Genomic DNA, 26,765 nt, shown 5'->3' on the forward strand with positions numbered 1-26,765 from the left:
ATAAGACGCACCTTTCCCCTCCTAATAAGTAAGGGGAAATGTGTGTGTGTCTTATGGAGCAAATGCAGGCGGGAGGCTCTGCTCAGCACTCCCTTTAAAGAGCCGCATGGATTGTGTGTTGGGGCTTTTCCCTTGCCCGGGGAGAGGCTGTGTGTGGCTAAGCCAGAAGCCAGGACAGCCAACGGGATCGCAGCGCAGCGATCCCGCTAGCTGTCCTGGCTTCTGGGATTCAGGATTTTTTTTCTTGTTGTTTTCCTCTTCCAAAAACTAGGTGCGTCTTATGGTCTGGTGCGTCTTATAGAGCGAAAAATACGGTAGGTGGCTTGGGACCAGGTGCTTGAACGGACTGCAGAGCTCAGTCTCCGCTGGGTCTGTGCTGCGTTTATTTGAAGATGTGGATTTAGAAGAGGTTGAAGCAACTGCAAGAAGATCTGAGCCAGGCAAGCGAGTGGGAAGTTTTTGAAAAGCCGACAGGGATCCCTGGGAAGGAGCAGCGAGGGGCCTGGGACGAGGGACAGGAGATCTCCTTTCTGGAAAAAAACAAACCTGCCCTGATCAGGACCCAGCCCCCCCCCCCGCTGTGTTGTGGGGCTGGTACAGCACCAGCTCCTGATGCAAAGGACACAGGAAGCGACACTGGCCTTTTTGAGGGGAATGCGCGTGAGATGCGCGGCCCCGCATGCAACCTTCACGTGGGAAAGGGTTGCCCTGGGGATACTGGGCAGCAACTTCTCCGTGAGCTGCCCCGGGCATGAATGCAGAGGCGTCTGCGAGCAACGGGTTTCGTCTGGGACTGTTTCCTCCCGCGAGGCGCCTTGGGGGGGGGCGCGCCCCTGCCCCTCTGCGCGCGCACACACACGGCAAGAAGAGCCACGCCAAGCCAGGATACACTGATGTATATAGAGAAAACAGCAGGCAGCAGTCGCGCAGTCGGTCGAGCAAGGAGCGCGCGGGCTCCATGGCAGCGGCGCCTCCTCAGTCCCAGGTCGGCCGCCGGTCGGTGCCACGCGGGCACACACGAGCAGGCAGCAGCGCGGAGGGACTCTGAATAATCTTTAATAGTGCTCACTGCATCCGGTCCTTGGGCGCTGTGTCCCCCGCCCAGGGCGCGGCCGAGGGGAGGCACCGGCTCCACCGGACGGGCGCACGGGCGGGCGGGCGGCTGCAGCTTGCGCGGGACTTGCGTGGCGGTGGCGGCTCACGGGCAGGGCGTCATGGTGTACAGGGAGTGCACTTGCTTGGAGAGGCTGGCCGAGCCGCCCGCGCCCCCGCTGCCACCGCCTGCGCCCAGCGCCGCCGCCCGCGCCGGCACCTTGTCGGCCAGCCGCTTGCTGCTCACGTAGGCGCTGGTGGAGAAGCCCGAGCCGGGCTTTCGGAAGTTGGGCAGGTGGTGGAAGGGCTGCAGGCTGCTGAGCAGGCTGGGCCGGTAGAGCGAGAGGCGCGGCGGGCGCTCCGTCTTGCGCGGCGACGGCAGCTGGAGGATGCAGTTGGCCGCGCCGGCCGCCCCGTCAGGGCTGCTCTTCTTCTCGGCCGCCGCCTTGGCCGCCCGCACCGGGAAGGCGCCCGTGGCCGAGGCGGCGCGCGGCGTGGGTCGCACCTGGCCCTCCTTGGCGCCCTCTGACGCCTTGGCCGAGCTCTCCAGGTCCGGCAGCTGCGACGTGGCGCCCAGGGGCTCCGCTGCAAAAGGGGGGCCGGTTAGAGGAGGGACGGGGGCTGCATCGCCCTTTCTGCCCGGACAAGGTGGGCGCTTTCCAGCAACACATGGGGCTCGCCAGGGGCTCTGCAAGGACTCCTGGGAGGAGCCCAGCTGCAGGCGAAGGGGGGTAGGAGGGCCGTGGCCCCACGCACACATTTCTGAGGGCGCATATCAGGCAGAACACTTGGACGCCCCGGGTGCCAGCAACCCACGCTACGACACTGGCTCAGAAGGAGCCTTCCCAAGTCACCCCATAACTCTGAGCCTTGTCACCTCCCCACTCCCCCCCCCCCTTGCAGCCCCCGGGTATTTCTTTTCCCTGTCAGCCTCAGCCCAGTCTAAGGAGCAGCAGGAGAACCCCCGTTATGCCCCAGGGCTAGGAAGAACCTGCCACTGTTCCTTCACCTGCTGCTCTCTGGCCTGGCTGCCACCCAAGGGGTCTGGTCTTCCTGGAGTTGGCTGCCTCCAGGGGGCAGAGCTGCTGGCCCAGAAACGGTTCCCAGGACAGGGTAGCTTTGTACACACACAGAGGCCTGGTCTGTTGTACCTTCTTGAACGGGGTTCCCTGTTACCCAAAGAGGCAGAGGCTGTGCTGTGCTTCCAGGATGGCTCCCTGCTTCCCTGGGTGATGGCGTGTGGGTCTGTCCTGCCTGTCCTTATCTGCTTCCCTCAGGGCAGGGGGTGGGTGTGTTGCTCTCAGGGGGGCAGCTGGGGGTCCTGTCCGCTTACCTTGTGCCGCTTGGGACTTCTCTGGGCTTAGGTTGCACTCCGGGTGGACCCCCATGGAGCTCATCACTCGGTGGAAGATGGCCGACGTGGCAGGCAGCATCCATCGGTGCGTGGCCACTTGCTGCAGGCCCAGGCGGGCAGCTGGCTTCAGCTGGAGCAAACCCTCAATCAGGTTCTGACATTCTGCAGCAGGGAGAAGAGCTGGTGAGACCCACAGCCGCCACCACCTGGGGGCTCTAATGAAAAGGGAGGGGGTGTTTGTAGCAGTGGGCCCTTCATCCCAGGGCTGTGCCAGCTGCACGAAGCAACTGGTGGGGCTTCTGGGGGAGGAGGGCAGAGGGCTCAGGGAGTGAGCAGTGCCTAGGCCGGGAGATCTGCCTCCATTTCCCTTGCGGAGTCTCAAGTGTCGCTGGCTGGCTTGCAGCCCGGCATCTTGTCCTTGCACCCTCTGGCGCAGGGTAAGGGGTTGTGGCCGCACCGCTTCACTGGCATCCTGCAGTGGGGTTCATTTTGCCACTGGGGCACCCTGCCAGGCTTTGGGGCTCCGCCTGCCGTGTATCTCTGGGCAGGGGGACTGGCACAGGACACAGAACTAATCACATGCCCCCAGTGCAGGTAGCTGTAGAGCCTCGTGATCAGATGCCTCCATTGGAAACGCTATAAAGGAACCACTGATGCCAGCAAGCCTGATGCGTGTGGTTGGGCTCCCAGCACTGGGATGCAATGTGAATGACCATGTGACTTTTGCCAGAGTCTAGAGCAGGGCCAGGCCAGAAGCACTGGGTGAACTTGAGACACCAGAGCAGGGGTCAGCAAACTTTTTCAGCAGGGGGCCGGTCCACTGTCCCTCAGACCTTCTGGGGGGCCGGACTATATTTTGTGGGCGGAAATGAACGAATTCCTATGCCCCACAAATAACCCAGAGGTGCATCTTAAATAAAAGGACACATTCTACTCATGTAAAAACACGCTGATTCCCAGACCATCTGTAGGGTGGATTTAGAAGGCAATTGTGCCAGATCCGGCCCCCGGGCCTTAGTTTGCCTACCCCTGCACAAGAGGAAGGAGGAGCAAAGCCCTGGGGCCACAGCCTTGGGCACTGCCTGCTTTGACTTGACTCGAGCTCCAGCAAGAATTTGCTTTGAGGTGATGGTGCCAGTGGGAAGGGGCTGCTCCAGGCAAATGGGTCTGCGGCAGCTGCATCCTCTTCCCTGGCACTGGCTGAGGGTGGCTCCGGTGGTGCTGCTGTTCCTCCTGACCACCGACAGGGAATTCTGCAAGTGCGGTACAGGAGATTCTGCAAAGTACCTGGAGATTGCAGAACGGCTTCGGGGCTCTAGAGGTGTAAGGAAATGCAACTCTAATGGCATTTTAAAAATGTCCTAGTGGTTTTCAAGAAGGCGCGCCCGTCTCCCCTTCTTCTTGGGTGCTGGGGTGGCAGATGTGGGCCCAGCTGAGCCTCCCCCCTCCCCCCTGGGCCCCTGCAGCAGAGCCGGTTGTTGCCACGCCGTTACCTGGTGAGATGGGCTGTCGGAAAGCCAGTCCCTGCTTGATCACGTGGATCATCTTGTGTGGCTGGCGCTCCTTGAAGGGGAGCTTCCCTGTCACCATGGCGTAGAGGATCACCCCACTGCGGGAAGGAGGAGTTCAGAGAGGGGTCACCACCAGCCCAAGCGCCGGCTGGCCCAGGGCAAGAGGCTTCCTCTCTGGGCCAGAGCATCCATTGTAGGTCTTGCCTGCCAGGCCAAATTGGCCTATCTAGCCCAGTATGGCCTGCCCTGGCTGCCTCAAGGGCTCTCCAGGGTTCCTTACAGGATATTTCCAGACCTACCTTGAGATGCCTTCAACCTGCAGAGCAGATGCTCTCTAACCAATGAGACACGCAGCCCTTTAAGTCCTGGCTTGTTGCCTGTGCCTGCCCAGGCCCCATACCTGGCATGACCCTGGTGCCACGTCTCTCCCCCACATGCTCCAGCAGTTCTGCCCCCAAATTGTACTCACAGGCTCCATAGGTCAGCCAGCTCCCCATTGTACTTCTTGCTCATGAGGATTTCAGGGGCAGTGTAGGCCACGGAGCCACAAAAGGTGTTCATTAGGGAATTCTTCAGGGAATAGCGATTGGCAAACCCAAAATCTGCAACGGGGGCAGAGAAGAAGACTAGCTCTCCATCTGGCAGCTTAGAAGAGCCTTTGCCAGCCTCGGGCTCTCCGGGCATTTTGGGCGCCCAACACCTGGAAGGCACCAGCTGGGTAGGGGCTCCCTCCTCTCTGTCCTTCCGCCAGAAGGCGAAAACTTCCTTGCTCCAACTGGCTTCGGGGAATGGACTGCTTTTAATCAAAGAACTGGTGTTGTGCTGTTTTCATTGTAGTTAGTGGCATGTTTTAAACCGGTTTTATATATGAATACAGTGGTGCCTCGGGTTACAGACGCTTTAGGATGAGAACAGAAATCGCATGGCAGCGGGAGGCCCTATTAGCTAAAGTGGTGCTTCAGGTTAAGAACAGTTTCAGGTTAAGAACGGACCTCCGGAACGAATTAAGTTCTTAACCTGAGGTACTACTGTATAGTTTTAATTCTGTCAATGGCTTATTGATTATTGATTATTGTTTTTTCCAGGTTTTCAGCAGGTTTTCTTGTTTTTATCTGTAAGCTGTCAAGGAAAAAGGCAGGAAACAGACAGACAGACAAACAAACAAACAAACAAACAAACAAACCAATAAACAAATAAGAAAGCAAATTAATGGCTGTTTTAGGGGCTGCGTCCCTCAGCCGCTTCATCCAGCTGGTCATTATTGCTTTTGGGAATTGGGTGGGGCAGTGGGAGCAACGAAAGGGAGGCTCTGCCACAGCCGATAAAAGGCAGAGAAGCTCCCACTAAGAAGATCCTACTTCTGGGAGTGACGTTTCCACAGCCTCTGCCAATAAGGACCAATAAATCCTTCCATTTTAATTCACTTGAGATGACTGGAGGATGCAGCTTTGCCGGGCAGATTTTATCCATCCAATTTCCCTTGAGAGAGATACAGAAATGCTTTGGGGTCATAAATTCTCTATATACATCTCACAACAGAATTAGTGTGTCCCATCTGAATTTCTGAAAACATTAAAATTGGGGTGGGTTGGCGGGCAGCGAGACCTCATGTCACAGTGCTGAAAGGAGGGAAATGGCTGTTTTATGTAGAAGGCAGAGCCTAATTTGATGCCCTTAAAACATGCTCTTATTTCGCTAAGTGAATGCCATGAGGTCCTCTGGCCGTGGCTCCCTTATCTGGGTCATTGGCTGCTGTATTTTGAACCCTGGGCTCACTTGACATAAACAAATGGCGTTGGCTGATGGGAGGCCGCTCTCTCTGCCCCCATGGAAGGAAACTCACCAGTCAGCTTAATGAAGCCACGTTCATCCAGTAAAATGTTCTCACATTTCAAGTCTCTGAGGGAACAAAAAGCAGCAAAAGAAGCTTTAATGGTGCACCATGAGAGCATGCAGATGTACATATGGAGGAAGAACGAGAATGTGCACTGAAGTTTGCAGACTCATTAGTAATCATGAGGAGGAGCCTGGAAACAGACATGCTACAAAGAATCACACCAATCTGCATGTTTCCCTTATTTATTTTCAACTGCTGTTTGGGGCTTTTTGCAACAATCTGGGTCTGCTGTGGCAGAAGGCAAAGGAGCACATCAGCCAGAGGGGCCCAGAGATGCTTGAGGAAGCTCCCATGCCCAGTGCTCAGGCCTGCGCACAAGAACGCTCTGAAACATCCAGCAGATATTGCCTGCCTACCTTGCAATCTTTGGCCACAGGCAGAAAAGCTAAAAGAGAATAATATAAAATGATAGAGCCCGTCTCGGGCAACCAGCTGTGTTTGCGTGGCTGTCTGGGTCTGTTTTGCCCAGAGTCCTCCTGGCCCTTCAGTGCTGTGAGAATCAAAGCCAACTTGAAAACACTCGAATGAATGAGTCGTATCCTGGAAAGTGTGGAGAACTGCAGTGCCCCTATGGGTTATTAAACAATCTGTTCCGTCCAAAACTGGTGAGTATGAAGGTAGAACTAGGAAGTCAAATTCAAAGCAATATTTGTGTGTTCTGGGCTCTTTTTGTGAAAGATGGCAAGTTAGGGGTGAGGCGCCTCAGGACTGAGGACCAAATGCAGCCAGCCTATATATTTTTTTCCATTTCCAATGCTATAAAGCTTTATTAATTACTACTGCAGAAATGTCTTACAACACAATTAATTAGGATTTCACCCATAAATTCAATAAATGAAAGTTATAGGAAGCTGGGCAAACTGTTATCTTTACCATTTCAGCTAGATAACTAGTGTTCCTTATGTTAAGTCTTTTGTACATATTTTTGCATAATCACTTCTTGGACTTTTGCCCTCTTATATTTCATTGGTTCTTGAAGGACAAGCAGTGTAGAGGATACAGTTATACGCATATATCATCATAGTTTTCCAAAACTTTTTTTTAAAATGCAGCCAGCCTTTCAAGTACCAAGACTCTTGGGACTCTGAGCCACATTTTCTCCTCAGACTGCTCTCCTCACCCATCTTGGTCTATATTTGCCTGGCTGGAATGTGTCCTTCAACTGAGACACTGCCTCTTGCCTGCCTGGACAACAGATAGAAAGACGTGGGAACTGGTGTAGAAACACCTGGTTTTTAAACGGTCAGAATGTCCCCTGGAGTCCGGAGTCCTGCCCATGGCTCAGCCCAATTTTGCCTCTGCTCCTGCCCATTTTCTCTCCTAGCCCCACCTATCGCTTCAGTCTCTCCCCCTACCCCAATTGAGGGTTCCTCACTGGGAATGGGGCCTGTGGATGCTCTCCCCAGGGAGACCTTTCCGGTGCACTAAACTCGTCATAACTCTGGTGCCAGGCCAAACACTCTGTTTTCCTGGGAATTTGAGCAGCACCCAGAGCGTCTCCACCCCCATCGTCCAGCCCGGACACGGAGGTCCAGCTCCGAGGGCCTTCTGGCGGTTCCCTCACTGTGAGAAGCCGTTACAGGGAACCAGGCAGAGGGCCTTCTCGGTGGTGGCACCCTCCCTGTGGAATGTCCTCCCAACCAGATGTCAAAGAAATAAACAACTATATGACATTTAGAAGACATCTGAAGGCAGCCCTGTTTAGGGAAGCTTTTAATGTTTGATGCATTACTGTATTTTAATATTGTGTTGGAAGTCGCCCAGAGTGGCTGGGGAAACCGAGCCAGATGGGCGGGGTATAAATAATAAATTATTATTGTTATTATTGTTATTGTTATTATGCCTGTTCACTCAGGTCCTGCTTTCAGGCTTCCCTTTGGGGCATCTCACAGTCACCAGCCAGAATAATAATAATAATAATATTAATAATAATAATAATTTATTTATACCCTGCCCATCTGGGTATTTATCCCAGCCACTCTGGGTGTCTTACAGCAGAACAAGGGGAGGTGTGGAACAGGAAGATGCACCACATGACACCCCCCCACACATTTGGTCTGATCCTGCTGCTGCTGCTACAGCAGAGCTTTTGGGATGTTGTGATGCGGTTTTATTGCTATCCTTGGATTGTGAGTTGCTTTTTAGTGGGAAGTGATGCATATTTTAAGGAAAACTCTTATCCTAAAAAAAATTTCCCACCGCGGCCCAGAAAGACAAGGCAGCCCTTTTCTCTGGGGCTGGACCCCTGGGAGCTGCCTTCCTCTTCCCGAGAGGGAATCTGGGCGTGGCCCTGGAGGTCTTCCAGGCCCCACAAGCGACTCTTCCCTGCCACCGCCTCCCAGCTATTCCCCTCCTTCCCCCCCCCCAGCCATTTCTGTCACCTGTGGACGATGCCGACATTGTGGCAGTGTGCCACGGCACTGACAATCTGCCGGAAAAGCCTTCGTGCCTCCTCTTCCTCCAGCCCAGGAAGCTCCCTCCTGTCCGACGTGGCGTTGATGTGCTCCAGGAGGTCTCCCCGGGAGGCCAGTTCCAGGACCAGGTAGGTGCGCTTACTGTTCCGGTACATCTCGTAGAGCTGGATCTGCAGGGGAGCGGCCCGCCCTTGTCACAAGGGGACCCAGATGGATTGCCCAAGAGGATGGGGGACCCAAAAGAGTTTGGCATCCACTGAGCTAAGCAGTTCCACAAGCGCAAGGACTTTTGCCTGTGCAATGGGAGCTTTGCCTTCCTTTCCTCTGCCCGCCTGTGCCCCAGAACTTTGGGGAAAGAACCCAGACCTGTGCAGGGTCGGTGGGAGAGGAGCAAAAGTTCTGCTGAACAGACAAAAGTGCTTATGCCAGGAAGGAAGGAAGAAGTACCAACCAAAGAAGAATGGCAGATGAAACTGATGGACTATGCAGAGATGGTGAAACTGACGGGGAAGATCCAAAACCAGGAAGATCAAGTATTTTTAAAAGACGAGTACATTTTAAACTTATTTAGAAGATCACTGTAAACAGTTAAAATTATTGGTAGGGATGTAATGACACTTGTAATGTGAATTTTTAATGAAAATTATAGATATTTAATAAATAAAGGTAAAGGGACCCCTGACCATTAGGTCCAGTCGTGACCGGCTCTGGGGTTGTGGCGCTCATCTTGCTTTATTGGCTGAGGGAGCCGGCGTACAGCTTCCGGGTCATGTGGCCAGCAGGACTAAGCCGCTTCTGGCGAACCAGAGCAGCGCACAGAAACGCCGTTTACCTTCCCACTGGAGCGGTACCTATTGATCTACTTGCACTTGGACGTGCTTTCAAACTGCTAGGTTGGCAGGAATTTAATAGATGGATAAGGGTAAAAGATGCAGCAAAGCTGATCTTGAACATGGAACCCAGGGAGGGAGGGAGGCCTGAAGGTTCAAAAAAACATTGTATTTTAATGTTTGAAACGGTTAAGCTAAAACGCATAAATTAGTGAAAATAACAATAAACAATTATTATTATTATTTTTTAAGTGCTTATTCTAGTGGAACTGTTTGGATACCCCCATTATCCTTTGGAACTGCGGCACACTTGACTGCCTGAGTGCAAGGCATGCAATGCAAGATGTGCCACATGAATGACACACACACACAAATGGCTGCCGTCTGCCTGGACGCAAGGACCGTGGAAGGGTCAGCCCCTGTGGTCTTGGATTGTGGCAAAGAGCAGCCATGCAGGTGACAGCCGCTCTAATGCACATGCGCAGACTCTGGGATGCTCAAAGGGAGCCTGGCGTGAGTGACGGCTGCTCTGCGCCAACCAGTGTCCTCTGCGCATCATCCAGGTGGGGAGCAAAATCCAAAGCCTTGTGTTGAGTTTTGGGGGTCAAATTTGTGAGAATATCCTTCCAGTTTCTACTGCATAAGAAGTCAGCCACAGGGTGTTCGCTCACTAGTTAAGGCTGCAATTCTATACATGCCCCTGGGAAGTAAAGGATTTCTGTCTTGGGGCTGGGCTTTGAAGGGTCAGCCTCTCTTCTCTCACTTTCCCAACATGCTCAGCTTGTTGCTGTGACTTCTAGTCTGGGCTCTGGAGTCAACTTGCCTTTTAACCCCTTTTTGCTCAAGCCAGCCTGGCTCCTGCCAACTCTGTGCCCCTGCCCCCTGCCAGTAGGGTCTGTGTGCCTCATCCATTCTCTGACCACATCACTTCTGGGTCTGCAAAGCCTGAGTCTGAATTACAGGTTGTCCTTCACACCTGACATGACGTGTGTGTGTGAGGTCAGCAGGTGGAACTCGTTCCTGTCCAAAGCGCAAATGGCCCAGCGCAGGCCACACACAGACTCACCACATTAAGATGCTTGTAGGTAACATTGAGGGAGTAGATTTCTCTTGGGAGGAACTTTTTGGTATATTCTACAGGTGCTTCTGCCGTTGAGATGATCTTTATAGCAACCTGGGAGAAGAGAAAGCGGAGTTTGAAGGTGGAGCTCAAGGAAGCGTGTGTGAGTTGAGCCATTCTGCCTTTGCCTGCAAGGGCAGCTTCCTGGTGGGAGCCACTTCCTGCGTCAGCCCAGCACAATGGAAGCCCACCGGTGTCTGTGGGCAGGTGAGGCTCTGCTGTACAAGGCCATCTCTAGGGAGCAGGTTTGTCCCAAACTTCTTAATCCAGGAAGCAGGTCTTCCTGGCTGGACTCCATTCACAACACTCCATTCTCCCTGTGGGGAAATCTCCCTACGGGTGAGTGATCCTCCCAGGCTGGCCTGGCATTCACTGCACCAAGATGCCCTGTCTTGGGGTGAAGGCAGGCAGGCAGCGAACCATCCAGACGCCCACCCTTGCACAGTTGCCTTCAGTCTGGCGTGTGGAGGTGTTTGTATGGGGGAAAGGGGAGAATGTTGCCACAAAGCATAGAGACCCAACCCGTGATGAGAGATGCACACACAACAATTTGGTCAAGTCAGGGCAAAGGAAGGAAGGAAGATAGGCTGGGGAAATGTGACAGTTTCCAGGTGTCTTTTGAATTATTCGCTTGCTTGTGGGCTGCCCAAGGGCATGGACTTGACCCAGGGTCAGCGACCACAGCTAACATCCTTGGGCAGAGGTGGGTGCCCAGAATCCTGCCAGAGCCCACTCATGGTGCCGCTCCTGGGCATCCCTTTCGGACCCAGCAGTCCAATTTGTTCTGGATGGGCCGGAGCTAGCATCCCACGGTATCTAGGTTCTACGTCCACTGCAGGAGGCAGTTATTGTGCCCCTGAATGCCAGTCGCTGGAGAGCACACGCCAGGCGTGTGTTGCTGCTGTGCTCAGAAACGGCTTGTGGGCTTCCCATAATGGTCACCTTGGTTGGCCCCTGTGAGAAGAGGGTGGTGGGCTGGACGGTGGGCTTGGCCGGACCCAGCAGGCCAATGCATGCTGTAGGAACTGTGGCAAGCAGAGTGGGCAGTTCCACAACAGAGCCTGAAAGAGGCTTCTTGGGGGGCACGGGAGCCAGCCAAGCCGTGGCGAGTCTTCTGCTGGGCAAGACTCTTTCCTGGTGCCCCCACCCGCTGGCACTCCCCACCTCCCTCCCTCCCAGCCCTGCTCTTGTGCCCACCATGGAGTGCCGCTTGCTCCGGAGGTCTGAGGCCAGCTTGTAGTTCTGCATCATCTTCTCTTGGGTGGCATAACCCAGGTAGACTTTGGAGAAGGCTCCCGAGCCTATCTTCTTGGAAGAGAGGAGGTAGCCATTTTCCTTGCTTTCCCGAACCTGTTCCAGGAACGTCCTCCTGTCCGCCTCGCGCTTAGAGAAGCTCTTCATGGCCCGCGGCTCGCTCTCTCTCTCGGGAGGGCGGCAAGGAGGACCCTCTCTTGCGACAGGCCAAGGGGCAGGGGCTGCACCCTGGCGCGCAGGGAACTCCAGAGGAACCAGAGTCCAGACAAACACATCAGCTCTACAAGGCGGCAGGGAAAGCACCCCAGTGGCGGCCTCTCTCTCTCTCGCCCTTAGCACGGCCCCCTTCGCATCTTTTGAGTGGTTTGGCTGCCACTGGCCGAGCACAGGGAAGGGCAAGACCAGAGAGTCCTTGTTGCTATTCAGATGCAGAAGTTTCCACAGTGACGGGGGCGGAACAAGCATTCCAGAGGCAGAGTTCTAGAACCGAGGCGTAACAAGCAGTTTTAGAACCTACGGCCTCGGGGAGGGGGGCAGGCGCTGCCCTGCGTCACTCCCACCGGGGTCCCCATAGGCAGCAGCCACCAAGGGCACAGGCAGCGGCAAGCCCATCACTGCTTCACAACACGCAGGGCTGCTTCTCAGGTGGGCAATCGCAGAAGCCAGGTGAGTTGTGGGCATGTGGCTGGGGTCGTTTGGCTTGAGTTATTGTTACTGCCAAGAAAGGACGGTTGGCAATGAGTGGCCCAGTGAGCCTGGCCACTGAAAGAGGATTTGAACTCTCCTGATTCCTGTGGCCACGGTTCAGTGACGGAGGGCCTGCTTGGCATGCGGAAGGTCTCCGTCTTGGTTCCTGGCATTTCTAGGGAGGCCTGGTAAAGAATCCTGCCTGAAACCCGGAGAGCTGTTGCCAGTCAGTGTAGGCAATACTGGCGTCAATGAACCAAGGGCCTGAGGCAGCTCCCTATATTCTCAGTCCAGCTCTCGCACCACCCTGGAGGGCCTGGAGCAGCAAGCAAAACTGATGCATTCACAGCAGGTGCCAAGCCTCCCCAGCTTCTGTGACTTTGGCAGCCAAAATCATGTCCCTATCCAGTCGCAGCCTTGTGCTACGACAGAATATAGATCATCCCTGAAGCGAGGAGCCGTGAGGATCAGTGGAATCATTTCCAAGCCGCTCCAGCAGGTGGCACAGAGGTCCTTCCCGGCCTCTTCTCTGGGAGCGCTCCTGGACAGAGGCTGGTCCACAGCAATCTTGCAGCACTGGATATATTTCTCCTCCTTCCTCTCTTGCTCCTGCAGCAACAAGGAAGGCAGGACAGCCAAACCCTCCCTGCAGGAACGAAAACGGGGGGTCAGGAAGGAAGGCAAGACTCCTCTTGCTGTGGGCGAGTTAGCAATAGATCTGAGGTCTAACAGCTCTGATCGGGTCCCACCTTCCCTTGGCAAGGTAAGCCCCCCACTCTCTTCTCTGGGGCTGGAAGATGCCTCTCGACAGAAACTTGGCTTATGGAGATAACAGACTCTGAACACGGCTCAAGGACGGCAACCGGCACTTACTAACTGGCAGATTCAGTGGGCATCCCAGTAGAACCTGTGTGCTGATGCCATCTCCTCCTGGAAGCTGGTGCCATCAGCTGAAGCTCCCTCTTGCTTAGAGGTTGGTGAAAAACAGTTGCACGCTTTTGCTTCAGGCAGAAATCCCCAGTAAGAACAAGTGTTTGATCTTTGTGTCAGATAGCAATCTCGGTCAGCACCGAGGATCCTGTGACAAGATGGATCAAATATATTGGAGAGATCCATTAATGAATGTTAGAATGATGTTGGATAGAAATTAAGTGGTTTTTAGCTGCAATACTATAAGGGAATATGAAAAATGGATTATTAATAGGTAAAAATTTAATGTTACAATATTTTAAGATTAAAGATTAGGATAAACAAAGAGGGGAAGGATTTGCTGAACCAACAAACTGAACTGGAATACAAAAAAGGGAGGCGTGAGGAGGTCCGGGAAATAAGCTAATGAAAAATAAGTAATGGAAAGATTGTGTTGTTTTTAATTATTTTTATTTTGTATTTTCCTTTTTTTTCCTTTTTATTTTGTAATATTTTGAAAATCCTAATAAATATCTTATAAAAAAACAACAAATATATTGGAGAGATCCCTGCTGGGATCTGACCTACCAGCGCTTATTGGCTGTGGGGTTGGGGGTTGGGGAAGGGCAGGCTCAGAATACGGACCCCACAAGAAGAAAAGTGGTCCACGGATCACAGTAATTCACATGGCCTGCAGCATGTCTGCTTTAAACCTTCAAATGGATTTCCAATTCTATTTTATTGCTTCTTTTTAAACTTATATAGTCTCTTACTGTATTACAAGCTGGATTTTGCCTGTGGGCTTTCTGGGGCACCTACTTGCTCACTGCAGGGAACAGGAGGCCGAACCAAGGGGTCTTGGGAACAGAGGAAGCTGCTCTGTAACCAGTCAGACCTTGCTGGGTCTGTGATCCACCTCAGTAAGGTAAAGGGACCCCTGACCATTAGGTCCAGTCATGGATGACTCTGGGGTTGCGGCACTCATCTCGCTTTATTGGCCAAGGGATCCGGCATCCAGCTTCCGGGTCATGTGGCCAGCATGACTAAGCCGCTTCTGGCGAACCAGAGCAGCGCACAGAAACGCCGTTTACCTTCCCGCCGGAGCGGTACCTATTTATCTACTTGCACTTTGACGTGCTTTCGAACTGCTAGGTTGGCAGGAGCAGGGACTGAGCAACGGGAGCTCACCCCCTCGTGGGGATTTGAACTGCTGACCTTCTGATCGGCAAGTCCTAGGCTCTGTGGTTTAACCCACAGCGCCACCCGCGTCCGATCCAGCTCAGTATTATATTCTATACTGACTTGCAGCAATGGCTCTCCAGCATTTCTTTTTCTTTTTCTTTTTTAATAAATATTTATTAAAGTTTTCACAATATTACATGAAAAAAGAAAAAATACAAAAAAAACCCCAATTAAAAACAATTCCATCTTTTCGTCACTTATATTTCATTTACTTGTTTCCCGGACCTCCTCATGCCTCCCTTTTTTGTATTCCAGTTCAATTTATTAGTTCAGCAATTCCTTTCCCTCCTTATTTTATCCTGATCTTTAATCTTAATATATTATAGCATTAAATTTTTACCTATAAAAAAATCCAATTTTTCCATATTCTTTTATACCATTACAGCTAGAAACCGCTTAACTTCAATCCAACATCATTCTAGCATTCATTAATTTTGCAATATTTCTGTAAATAGTCTTTAAATTTCTTCCAATCTTCTTCCACCGACTCTTCTCCCTGGTCTCGGATTCTGCCAGTCATTTCCGCCAATTCCATGTAGTCCATCATTTTCATCTGCCATTCTTCCAGTGTGGGTAGGTCTTGTGTCTTCCAATACTTTGCAATAAGTATTCTTGCTGCTGTTGTAGCATACATAAAGAAAGTTCTGTCCTTCTTTAACACCGATTGGCCGACTATGCCCAGGAGAAAGGCCTCTGGTTTCTTCAAGAAGGTATATTTAAATACCTTTTTTAATTCATTATAAATCATCTCCCAGAAAGCCTTAATCTTTGGGCACGTCCACCAAAGGTGAAAGAATGTACCTTCAGTTTCTTTGCATTTCCAACATTTGTTATCGGGCAAATGGTAGATTTTTGCAAGCTTGACTGGGGTTATGTACCACCTGTATATCATTTTCATAATATTCTCTCTTAAGGCATTGCATGCCGTAAACTTCATACCTGTGGTCCATAACTGTTCCCAGTTAGCCATCATTATGTTATGTCCAACGTCTTGTGCCCATTTAATCATAGCAGATTTCACCGTTTCATCCTGAGTATTCCATTTCAACAGCAAGTTATACATCTTTGACAAAATCTTGGTTTTGGGTTCTAACAATTCTGTTTCTAATTTTGATTTTTCCACCTGGAAGCCGATTTTCTTGTCCAAATTGTATGCCTCCATTATCTGATAGTAATGAAGCCAGTCTCGCACTTTGTTTTTTAGTTTTTCAAAACTCTGTAATTTCAATCTATCTCCATCTTGTTCCAAAATTTCCCAATATTTCGGCCATTTGACCTCTATATTGAGCTTTTTCAAAGCTTTCGCTTCCATCGGTGACAGCCACCCTGGGGTTTTATTTTCCAATAAATCCTTATATCTTATCCAAACATTAAACAATGCTTTCCTGACAATATGGTTTTTAAATGCTTTATGTGCTTTGACCTTATCATACCACAGATATGCATGCCATCCAAATACATTGTTAAATCCTTCTAGATCCAAAATGTCTGTGTTTTCAAGAAGTAGCCATTCTTTCAACCAGCAAAAAGCTGCTGATTCATAGTAAAGTTTAAAGTCTGGCAGGGCAAATCCACCTCTTTCCTTTGCATCTGTTAGTATTTTAAATTTTATTCTAGGCTTCTTGCCCTGCCAGACAAATCTAGAAATATCTCTCTGCCACCTCTTGAAACAGTCCATTTTGTCCACAATTTGCAATGTTTGAAACAAAAACAACATTCTTCCAGCATTTCTGGTCCAGGGGAGATGCCATTGAGGGCCAAACATGGGGCTGCCTGCACTCCCTGAACTGCAACTGTCTTCTTAGCTTTTATTTATTGAAAGTGTGGATGCCAGGGAGTGAATGTGGGACCTTCTGCATCCAAGACAAATCCTCTGCCACCGAGCGCCAACCCTATTCTTCTTAGACCATGTTCTTATTTGTTAAACAGCGCAGGGGAAGTTCACCTCTTGTCCACTCTTTAGTCACCTTCGAGTGTAACGGCAGTTGAACGTGATTTTAAGCATGCTTCCTAAGTAACTTCTCTGGCGTGTGGGGATGAGGAAGGGAGCCTTTCTGAAGTGGCTATGTGGAGGAATCAAAGCATTCATTCGTTTGTTAAGTTTCCTTTGCAAAAAAGGAAAAAGCCGGAGGATTTGTGGGGGGAGGCTGAAATGTATTTCCTAGCGATGTGTGCAATGTGGTTCTTCCAGAAAGGCAGAATGACTTTATTTTATGGTCGGACTGAATGGTAGGATGACGGTGTATAGTTTTAACTTATTCCAGAGATGCTGAACGTACTGTTCTGGGTTCTGAACTGTACCCAAGACTGGAGCTCACTGGATTTTGCAAGCATGTGCTGAATCATGAGTAAAATGTTCAAAAATATGGCCAGAGGAGCTGTTACTCCCTACTGTGGCACTAAGGCAAGGGTTTTAGTTTCACGGCGCCTTTGCCAGGCAAAAGGTTTGTGCATCAGCCCAGGGATGTTGTCCTTTTTGTGAGAATTCCCATCTTTACGAGGGCTGCCCAGTGCCAAACCCTGTGCTGCCGGCTCCATCTCTGCTGAGTGGGGACATCAGTGAGCAGCCAAGCTGGTCCGTCTGGGGCCTAGAAGTGCCCCCTGGACTAAAGGGGACCCTGTCCATGGCCTCTGTCTTTCTGGGGAGACCATGGAGGAGGAGGGCGCCGCCTTTGGAGTGTAGGGGGGAACCTACCACATCTTTGAAGCATCAGCAAAAGAGCATCGTGACCCCCTTTTCTTTTTAAGAACTTAACACGTGTCCTTGGCGTCTTGCAGAAACGTGACTTTGTTGCGTTCTCTCGGGGTGCGATGTACGCGGGGAGTGGAAGGCCACCGCCAAGGAAGGCTCTGCCCCCTGGAGGGGCTTCCCTCTGGGAAATGGGGACAGGGCAGCCCAGCCACCACTGCTTTCCCTGCCCCTTCTGGGGGAGGGGAGGAGGAAGCAGACTCTGGCCTCCCCTCCCCTGGCACTGGCTTGCCTGAGGAGACCAGCGCCAAAGTCTCTCTGGAGTCCAAGTGGGAACTAGAAGCGCCTTGATGGGGCTTGAACTTGATTCAGGGCTTGAGGAATTTTTTGTGACTGTCACCTTTTAAGCTTTTTTGCGTAAGCCGCCTTGAGCCCCAGCCTGGCTAATAATAATAATAAGGGACCCCTGACCATTAGGTCCAGTCGTGGGCTACTCTGGGGTTGCGGCTCTCATCTCGCTTTATTGGCCAAGGGAGCCGGCGTACAGCTTCCGGGTCATGTGGCCAGCAGGACTAAGCCGCTTCTGGCGAACCAGAGCAGCGCACGGAAACGCTGTTTACCTTCCCGCCGGAGCGGGAAGCACTTTGATGTGCTTTCAAACTGCTAGGTTGGCAGGAGCAGGGACCGAGCAACGGAGGCTCACCATATATATATATATATATATATATATATATAATATAATATATAAATATAAATATAAATAAAATATATATAAATAAAAATATTAATAAATATATATATTAGCCAGGCTGGGGCTCGAGGCGGCTCATGCAAAAAAATTAAAAAGCTTTAAATACTGTATATATAGAGAGAATTATATGTGTGTGTGTGTGTGTGTGTGTATGTGTGTGTGTGTATATATATATATATATATATATATATATATATATATGCACGCTTATTTGCATGCCTCTGGGCGGCCTCCATCCCAGCCAAGGGCTTCCTCCGAGCTCCCCTTCCTCCGGACTGGCCTTGTCCTTACAGGCGTGGCCAAACTCGGCCCTCCAGCTGCTTTGGGACCACAACTCCCATCATCCCTGGCTAACAGGACCCGCAGTCAGGGTTGATGGGAATTGTAGTTTTGCCGCGCCTGCAAGCGGTTCAGCCAGGGGGCGGTGTCTCCTCAGTGACGGGCGTCCTTCTCCGCCAATGGCTTTAGGAGACCGAGGCGTTTCCTCGCAAACCGCCGCGCGGGCACCTTCGGGCTACGTTGTGCGGGGCGGACCAATAGCGAGAGCGACGGGGGTCTGCTATCCAATGGCGAAAGGGAAGGGGCGGTGCCTCCCTCCGCATCGCTCGTCACGAGACAAGGCGCCCCGCAAGGGGCGGGGCGGCTACTCCTCACTGCGCACGCGCCGATTTCTCCGCCTTACGAGGAAAGGGGCGGAGTCGTGAGAGCGCGCCATAGAGGTAGAAAGCGAAATGAGCGAGCCCTCACTTCCGGTGGGATTGCGGCTGGAGCGGGGCAAGCGGGGCGGGGACGGGGCGCTGGCTTCCCGCTGAGCTCTCCCTTTCTCGTTTCCCCGGGGAGAAAGCGGCTTTTCCCCCGAGAGCGAAGATGCGCCAGCTCGGGCTCAGGTGAGGCTTGGGAAGCCAAAGGACCGGGACCCGGGCCTCGCGGGGGTTGGGATGGATGACCCTCCGACCCCTTTCCGAGGAGTGCCCCGTTTTTCGACCAGGGGCGCCTCTGCTGCCCGCTTCCCTTTCGCTAGCGGCCCTGGCACGTTCCCTGGGGGGCTCCTGACGCAGGAGGTCGGGCTGACCGCGCCGAGACCCGCGAGCCGAGGGATGCCCGGGGGGCAGGAGGGCTTTCTGCCGCGCTGGGCTCCGAAAGAGCCGCTCTTCCTTTCCGGCGTCCTTGAGAAGAGGACCCTCGGCTCGGCTCGCCCGTCCCCGAGCTGCACGGGGGGCATCAAGCGCCCGTCGGGGGCATCCCAGGCCGCCCCTCCTGGCTGTCATTTAAAGAGCCCCCTTGCACCTGTGTTCGGGGCGGGCGGTGCAGCCCCTTCTTGCTCCCCATCACCGGCTGAGACGCCCCCTCCAGGCGCAGCAAGCGGGGCCCTTGTCGGGTTTGGAGCCGATTCTAATCAAAGGATGTTGTCGCCGTTGCGTTTCGCGCGAGGAGACCGGAGCCGCCTCTTTCCTGGGGTGCAATGCGGGGGGGGGGCGCCTCTCGCTCCCACCTGAGTCCCCCCCCCCGGGCTGCCCCTCCGGCGCCGCGTCGAAGGGAACCTCCAGCGCCTGCCTCTCCCCGCTCCTCTAGGGGAAGATCGCCAGGGGCGGGGCCTCTTCCCACGCCACGCCCCCTTTCGCAGGTGAGGGGCGGGGCCTTAAATACCCGGAAGCGCAGGCGGGCAGGTGAGACGCGCAGGGGCCGCTGCGGAGGAAGGCGGAGCAGGTAAGGCGGGGGGGGGCTGCGGCTGCTGCTTCTCCCCCCCCCCCAGCTGCAGCTCCCTCGGCTTCTCCCTCCCTCCTTTCCTGGGCAGCCGGCGGAGGGACCCAGGTGTCCGGGGGGGGGGGGCTCAGCGGCCTCCTCCTCCCCCCGAGCTTTTCGGGGCTCCCGTCCGCTCGGGGTCTCCGGAGACCCGCCTGCCCCTTTCTCCCTCCCCCTCCGCCCGGGCTGGGGCTCTTCCAGGGCGGGGCTGGTGCCTGGAGTGGGAGGGGGCGCGGGAACGGAGAAGCCTCTGCCCCCCCTTCCGTCGCCCCGATCCGCCGCCTCCTCCGCCTCGCTCGGCGCCCCGAGCCTGGACGGCGCGTCTCCGGGCTTCCCCTTCCCGGGTTCTGCTTTGCAGCTGCGAATTCTCTTCTGCCCCCTCCTCTCCTCTTGCATCCCTTGCATCCCCCGACGGCTCCGTGCATTGAAAGAGCCCTCCAGAAAGGGGCATTTTCTCCTTCCGTCCTCAAGGTTGCCATGTCTGCGGCGTCCTGACTTCCAGAGCCCTGGTTTTGGAGTCTGCGGCTGCTGCTGCTGCAGCAAAGGCAAGAGGAGGCCGTGGTGCCCCTGGCAGGCTGGCCGGCTCAGGGCAGCTTTGGGGGACTGGGGTCCAGCTCCTCAGATGCAGGAAGAAGAGTTTATCCTCCACCACAAGCAGCTGTAGTGTTTGAGCTGCCGCTTTTAGAGGTCTCCGCCTCTAAAGTCCTTGGAAATTGCTTGAGGCTTGAAGCCTTGGTGTCGGCGGCTTTTGCAAAGGGTTTTTCTCTGGGGTTTTCCTCACCTGCTGGGCTCCCGCTACATTCAGGAAGCAGCCTGGGATTTGTTTGGGGGGCTGTGATAAATCTCGGGTTCTCCTAAAATTCTGTCTGGAGGACTGTTGGGTCTTGCCATTCCCTGAGCCAGAGGCCAGGTAAATGGTGCTCTGCTTTGAAACAGGTTTCAGTGCTCACACCCCTCTCTAATCCCAGATGCAGGGGCCGATTACTGAGTGTGGCGGAGAAGCTCTCCTGCCTTCCGGATAAGCTCTTGCGCCATTTCTGGGCTTGGCTGTGCAGGGGGTGGAGAGGGTGAAGCGGCTGCTGAGTGAAGCCACCGATTTTACAACTTCTAAAGTTGTTATCTATGTTCTATCACCTATGTTCTATCAGCCAGGGAGGTTAGGGCAAATAATTTAACCAATTAGCTATTAATTGTCAAGAGGATTCTTGACAATTACACAATCTGTATGCAACTCCTATCTGTCGTGGCTTCATTGTACGTCTAGTGTCTGTCAGTGTCATGCATGATGCCAGGGCCTTGGGCTAGTTTGATGGATGGACTGCAGGCGCTGAATGGGCTTGGCTTTGTCTGTTTGACGGAGAAGGCAGTGGACTAGTGGGAGAGTTTGCTTCCTTGCCCTTTGGGTCCCGTATGTTTAGTTTCTGCTGAAAGCATCTCTTGTGTCTTTTTTCATAGCGGGGTTGAACCTGGATAAGGGAGAAGGGGGCATCTCCTCATTACTCTGTTTACTTACCTGTTTAGGGAAGCTCTTAATGTTTGATGCATTACTGTATTTTAATATTTTGTTGGAAGCCGCCCAGAGTGGCTGGGAAAGCCCAGCCAGATGGGCGGGGTATAAATAATAAATTATTATTATTATTATTACTCGTGGAGCTCCTCTTGTAGGGGTGACGTACGAATTCAACGTGTCTGAGGAAGGGAAATCTTTGGAGACTTCAGGTTCCAAATATTGCTAATTGTGTGGCTTGTTTGGTTGCCTCTCTGATGTGCGCCAGGATTGTGTTTTGACTTCTGGTTTTAGCTGTGCATGCTGCCTTCAGTGGACACCCTGGTCCAGAAAGGCACCGCCTCTGTGTCTCTCGTTTTTCAAACCCCTCTCTTTCCCAGCAATATTGATGCAGCTGAATCCCTGGGAGCTTGCTTGGCCCATAAGTTACTTCTGCTTCTCCTGCCTCAATGAAACCCATTGAGATTCCAGCATGAATAGATGTGAGCATGAAGAGCACGTGTTAAGACCTGTCTTAAGAGCTTTTGTCGTTTTCACAGGCCAGGCAAGAAAGAAGGAAGCGGCTTCAGAACCCAGTGCCCTCCTGCATGTTCTTCTCGGACGTTCGCTTTGAAAGGATGAGGGAGCTGGAGGCAACCATTGTTACCTGCCATCTGGAAATGGCCAGAGATCTGGAGACGTAGAGAGAGCTCCTCTGCTGCTTGTTCGTTGTCTCTCTGGAACTGGGAATTGGCTCACTGGGGGCTTCCCAACCCCGACCCTTCCTTGAGCCTCAGAAGATGAACTCTGGCCCTTCCAGCTCTGGAGCTGAGCAGTGACTCTTAGCCTTTGCTCCCAGACTACGAGAGGCATTTGCCCAGGAGCGTGTCCTCCTCCGGCATCAAAATAGGGTCTTCTGGAACCTCACACTTTGGGCAGCAGGACTCGGTTCACTGGGCTGGAAACCCAAAGACAAGGAAGATGTCTGAGTCACGGGTGAAACGTAAGTACGGCAGGACCATGGAAGGCAGGACTGGTGTGTCTCTCTCTCTGTGTATTTGTGTGTAAGTAAAAGGCTCTGGCTGGAAGGAGGGGTTGAGGGCAATTTTTCCAAAGCCAATACCGCTTTTAGGTGCTTCAGAGGTTACTGAAGTCTTCAGCTTGCAGCCATTGGTCTTGGTCTTAGTGGAATTGCATGGGGCAGTCATCTGCCTCCCCCACAAACTCCAGTTTAAGGTTTTCTTGCCTAACTAGACTTGGTCAGGGCAAAAGTAACTGCTTCCAGTTTTAGGTTCCTAGCCCCCCCCCCCATGCATTTACAACAGAGTCAGGTTTCTCTCGTGCCCCAAGTGGAAACTGTGAATGGTTTCCGGTTGCACTTTGACTAGTGATTCGCCAGCGCTGTTAACAGCCAGGAACATCCCCAGTCCCCACCTGCTTGCTGGGCCCAGTGGTCTTGGAGTGTGGATAAGGAGACCGTTTTCTGGTGGCTTCCTGGGGCTCCTGCTGAGCCAGAAGGAGAAGCCTGAGCCCAATGCCAGGCTAAGGGCCAGGGCTCAGTGGCACAGCATCAGCCTGGCAGGAAGGTGGCCCCATGTTCAGTCTGAAAGACTGCATTCCTTCCTACGAACCTGCCCAGATTCCTGGGGGAGGGCCCTTCTCCCTCACAGGCCACTCTGGATGAGGCCTTGGGAGACGGCCTTCTTTGTGGCTGCCCCCAGAGAACTATGGAACTCCCTTCTGAGGGAAGCCAGGCTGGCTCCCTCCTTGCTGTCCTTCCCTCGGCAGGTGAAGACTTTTTAAAAAAAAATTCCCCCAGGCCTTCAGGAACTGATTGTTTTTGAGGAAAGGACTGGTGCCGTGATATTTTTATTGTTGTGTTTTTAATTGATCCTTTTAGCTTTTTTTAATCTATTAATGTTTAATTACATTTTAATGATGGTCTTCTCTGTGATTCTACCTTTTTCTGTTTTATCTGTGTAAGCCACCTGGACTGGGGAGAAGGCAGCATATCACTATTAACCATCCTCCTTGCACCCATCGCCAAGTAGGGCGGGGGGAGAACGCTGCCCAAAACCTGCAGAGCCACTGCTGCCAGTCTGTGTGGACAATATGGAGCCAGATGGACCAATGGCCTCACTCTGTATAAGGCAGCTTCCTAGGCAGCCAGAACAACGGTTGAAGGAGGGAGGAGAAAGCAGGTTGTAGCTCTGTTTGCAGGAAGAATCTGATATGCCAAGGTGACTCTCGCCTATCAGTTTCCAGGCCAAGAGGCCTGGAAGTTTGCTAGGTGAGGATCTCTAAAGGGGCAGTTCAGGTGGGTTTGGACTGAGTTTATGTTGACCAGGGCTGCACCTCCTGACACAAACCACTTCTTCTGGCTGAAATTTCTCCCTAACCCATAGATTGGAAATTGCCTTGACCTGCTACATATTATTCTTGGCTTCCTTCCTGCACCCGCAACTCTTCTGAGATTGCAAAGGGAAGCTTTTTAATGTAGCCTCACTGAAGTTAATGGCTTCAATAAGTCGGCTAATTAACTTTGGGACTCCTGCAAGGATGGCGTCTCAGGGGTGCGAGATTCCTGACTTGCCCCCCCTTTATACACACAGGCAAATTTTACAGCTGCATGAGATTTCTCTTGCTTATGCATTGCAGAATGCTGTCCATCTGGGCTGCTGATGCAGAATACGCCCCCCCCCCCCAAAAAAAGCATTCTGCCCCTTTAGTACTTTTTAGCAGTAGAGGAGAGGGATCCAGCAGCTGAGAGAGTGAATAAAATATGATAGAAAATAAATTGACCAGGCTAGCAGAACGATTCGCGTTTCATAATGCAGTCTGGCCAGCCTGCCTGTGCGCTTGTCTTCCCCGTTAATGCAGAGCAAATATGCTTTGAGATCGCTGTACAGCCGGCAGCAAGTCAGGGACCCTTATTCCGCATGCAGAAGGCGTCGGCCTTTGCATTTTCTACTTAGGAATAGACTAGAACGTGGCAGATTCATGCAGAAGAGCTTTTGCTGTGCAGCAATATTCCTGTTGCGAAGCTGGTGGGAAAGCAGGATTCGGCCTCCTGGTCATTGTGGAAGGCGGCTGGAGGCTTGAAAGCAGCTGCCGAACGTGCCCGGGTTAGGCGGTCCCTCGGGGCACCACCTCTGGGTCACCTTGAGAGTCAAAATGCCCTTTGAAAGGGACCCGTGTCTCCCGCAGGGGGTGGAGGCAGACAGATCATTCTTGCCTGTGGATTTGACTTTTGGTAGAATGATCAGACGGACGGAAGTACCACATTTTTGCATGTTTTTGCTGCATTCTGTCTTAAGCCAATTTAGGCCAAGGGTCACACACAATTTGTGTGAGAAGATGGAAGGTACCCTCATGGTCACGGAAAGCCTTTTAATGAAGTTTGGTTCCTGAGATGCCACATTCTGTGACAGACTTCCAGTGGCGTTCCATGGCGGACCCCTCCGTGTCTGCCATGGCTCATGTGATAAGTGGCCGTGGATGTTTGCCACGTAGCTCCGAAAGGGGTTTGCTTTGTTCAGCCTTTCCTGCGCTGCAGCCAAGATGTGCAGCCTCTGCAGAGCACACAAGAGGCTTCCTGCTCCTGGCTGAGCTTCTTAGCACCTCCAACCTTTAGCAATGAATAATCATGCAGCTAATTTCATCTTCTGTGCAGCACACAATCTCCCTCCGAGAGCAACGGGAGCCCCCTGGGTCAGACAAAAGGTCTCTCTAGGCCAGCCTTCTGGGTCTCGCAGTGGCCCGCTAGATGCTTCCAAGGGGGCAGCCCACAAGCGCAGCCCCATTCCACTTGCTTTGATTCCTGTTCGGAGGCCTGCCACAGAGCCACAACAGGATCACAACTCCCATCATCCCTGACTCTTGCTGTGGCTGGTGGGGTTGGAGCCCAGGGCTCCCCAGAGAGCCACCGAAGGTTCCCTGCCCCTGTGCTGTAAGGGCCAGTGGGCTTCAAGGGGCGCTTTGCCCCATCGTCCCCATGCAGGATTTGGCCACGCTCTGCCAGTGCAGACACCAGCACCATCTCAGCCCCCGTTTAGTCTGGATTGTTTTATTTGATGTTTTAATATCTGGTAAACCGCTCTGAGATCTTTTTTCTTTAAAATCTGCACGGTATAGAAATGAGAAGAAAATTACTGTATTTTTCGCTCTATAACACGCACCCGACCATAACATGCACATAGTTTTTAGAGGAGGAAAATCCGTAGGCATGCCACCCGTAGGCATTCCCTCCATAACACGCACAGACATTTCCCCTTACTTTCTAGGAGGAAAAAAGTGAGTGTTATGGTGCAAAAAATACGGTAATCATCACCGTCCTCTCCAGTACCCGGCGCCTCTCATCCTTCTCCCAGGGAGCAGGAATGCTCCTCTTACCAGCATCCCATCGCGTTCCTCGTGTGCTGATTAGGAGGCAGCGCAGAGAATACTAAGGGGCTTGGCAGTCGCCTCACTGCCCAGGGACTCTCCTGGAGGGCTGCTGTCGTCATGGTCCTCTTGTGAGGCCAAGGAGGCTTGTGGAGAGCTCTCTGCGCCCTCTTGAGTGCCACAGTGGCCCCCGGAGTGGTCTGTGCCTGGAGCCAAAGGGCTCCTTGACATTGGCCGGGCCCTGGCAGGCTCTTCAAAGAGCAAAGGAGTCCAGCCGTGCGTGCTCTGGGCTTCCCTTCGCGTACTTTCTTTCGTGGACGCACAGGCAGCAGAAGAGCTGGGTGGGAGCTGGTGAGGCTGACGGTGAGAGGACCCCAAGGGCTGACGAGAGGAGGTGGTGGCGAATTCTGGGTGCTCAGAGTGCCTGGTGGAAGAATGGAATATTTTCTAGGGCGCTCTTAAGTCTTTGTACAGAGCACCTAGCTAGGACGGTGGCGTCTCAAGCAGGGTGGGCCCAGGTGCGTAGCCGGGTCTCTGTGCCCCGTGACAGGGCAGTGTTGCTTGGGAAGATGGAGTGAAGCCTCCAGGCCAAAGCCGTTCCCCTTTGCTCCTCGCCTCGTTCTGCAGCTTGGGGCTCCAAGACTCGGGCAGCTCGGCAGTTTGTCTGCTGCAGCCTGTCCTGCTCCCAGGAAGTGACCTTGACCACTTTCTGTATTCATTAAAAAAACACACAATTCTGGATCTTTCCATGGAGCCTCAATGCATTTATTTTTTACTCCCATGTCCTTCTTTTCAGAAGGATCAAACTTAAAGAGGCTTAACAATAAAAAAGACACATCAATGAAGATAAGTATGGCCCCCGCAGTATAAAGCATGAACAGGAAAACATTGCCCACAGCAAGAAAGGAGGGTGTCTTGCACACATCATCATCATCATCATCATCATCATAATAATAATAATTTATACCCCGCCCATCTGACTGGGTTTCCCCAGCCACTCTGGGCGGCTCCCAATCGAATGTTAAAAACAATACATGGTGTTAGGAGATCTCTTGAATCCAAAGATGCCTTTTAGACCGCAAGGCCAGGCGATAAAGGCAGAAACCTGTTTTCTTTCCAATAACCCACAACTTTAACCCTTCTCCTCTCTCTTTAATCAGCAGCATCTCTCTCCAGCAGGAATCTTCTGCCAGCAAGGCAGGAATCCTAGGGGGCAGGTGATGCCTTCCCAAACCTGAGAGCTGTGTGCCAGAGACGAGGGTCGGGTTTGGGGGTGCTGTGCTAACCAAGAGGCCACATTTGCACAAATCCAGGTGGAAGCCCAGGGTTGGGGAGCTCCGTCAGTGGTGCAGAGGCCTCTTGCTCCCTGAGAGGAAAGAAGGAAGGAGCCAAGATGGTCACTC

General features: G+C 52.7%; 2 protein-coding genes across 9 annotated transcripts in view; one reads left to right on the forward strand and one right to left on the reverse strand.

Moving 5' to 3' along the window:
* Positions 1-881: 881 nt before the first annotated feature.
* LOC308480793 (testis-specific serine/threonine-protein kinase 5-like) lies at positions 882-11,903 on the reverse strand. Its single transcript, XM_081012656.1, has 8 exons — positions 11,416-11,903; positions 10,165-10,272; positions 8,236-8,438; positions 5,801-5,856; positions 4,427-4,559; positions 3,940-4,055; positions 2,426-2,608; positions 882-1,677 (listed from the first exon to the last, which is right to left on the reverse strand). The coding sequence occupies exons 1-8, from the start codon at positions 11,617-11,619 to the stop codon at positions 1,199-1,201; spliced, it is 1,482 nt and encodes a 493-aa protein (XP_080868782.1). The 5' UTR covers positions 11,620-11,903; the 3' UTR covers positions 882-1,198.
* A 99-nt stretch (positions 11,904-12,002) lies between these two features.
* Positions 12,003-26,765, forward strand: part of MROH1 (maestro heat like repeat family member 1) — a 59,712-nt gene continuing 44,949 nt past the window's right edge. For 3 of the 8 annotated variants that reach the window (XM_081012470.1, XM_081012477.1, XM_081012476.1), the window contains exons 1-2: positions 12,003-12,138; positions 21,540-21,982. In XM_081012470.1, the coding sequence (XP_080868596.1) occupies positions 21,961-21,982 (22 nt within the window). In that variant the 5' untranslated portion in view covers positions 12,003-12,138; positions 21,540-21,960. The other 5 variants (XM_081012474.1, XM_081012473.1, XM_081012471.1 and 2 more) reach the window with 5 other exon arrangements.

Source organism: Podarcis pityusensis (genome assembly GCF_964106645.2).
Source record: "Podarcis pityusensis genome assembly, chromosome: 7".
Classification (NCBI taxonomy): Eukaryota; Metazoa; Chordata; class Lepidosauria; order Squamata; family Lacertidae; genus Podarcis; species Podarcis pityusensis.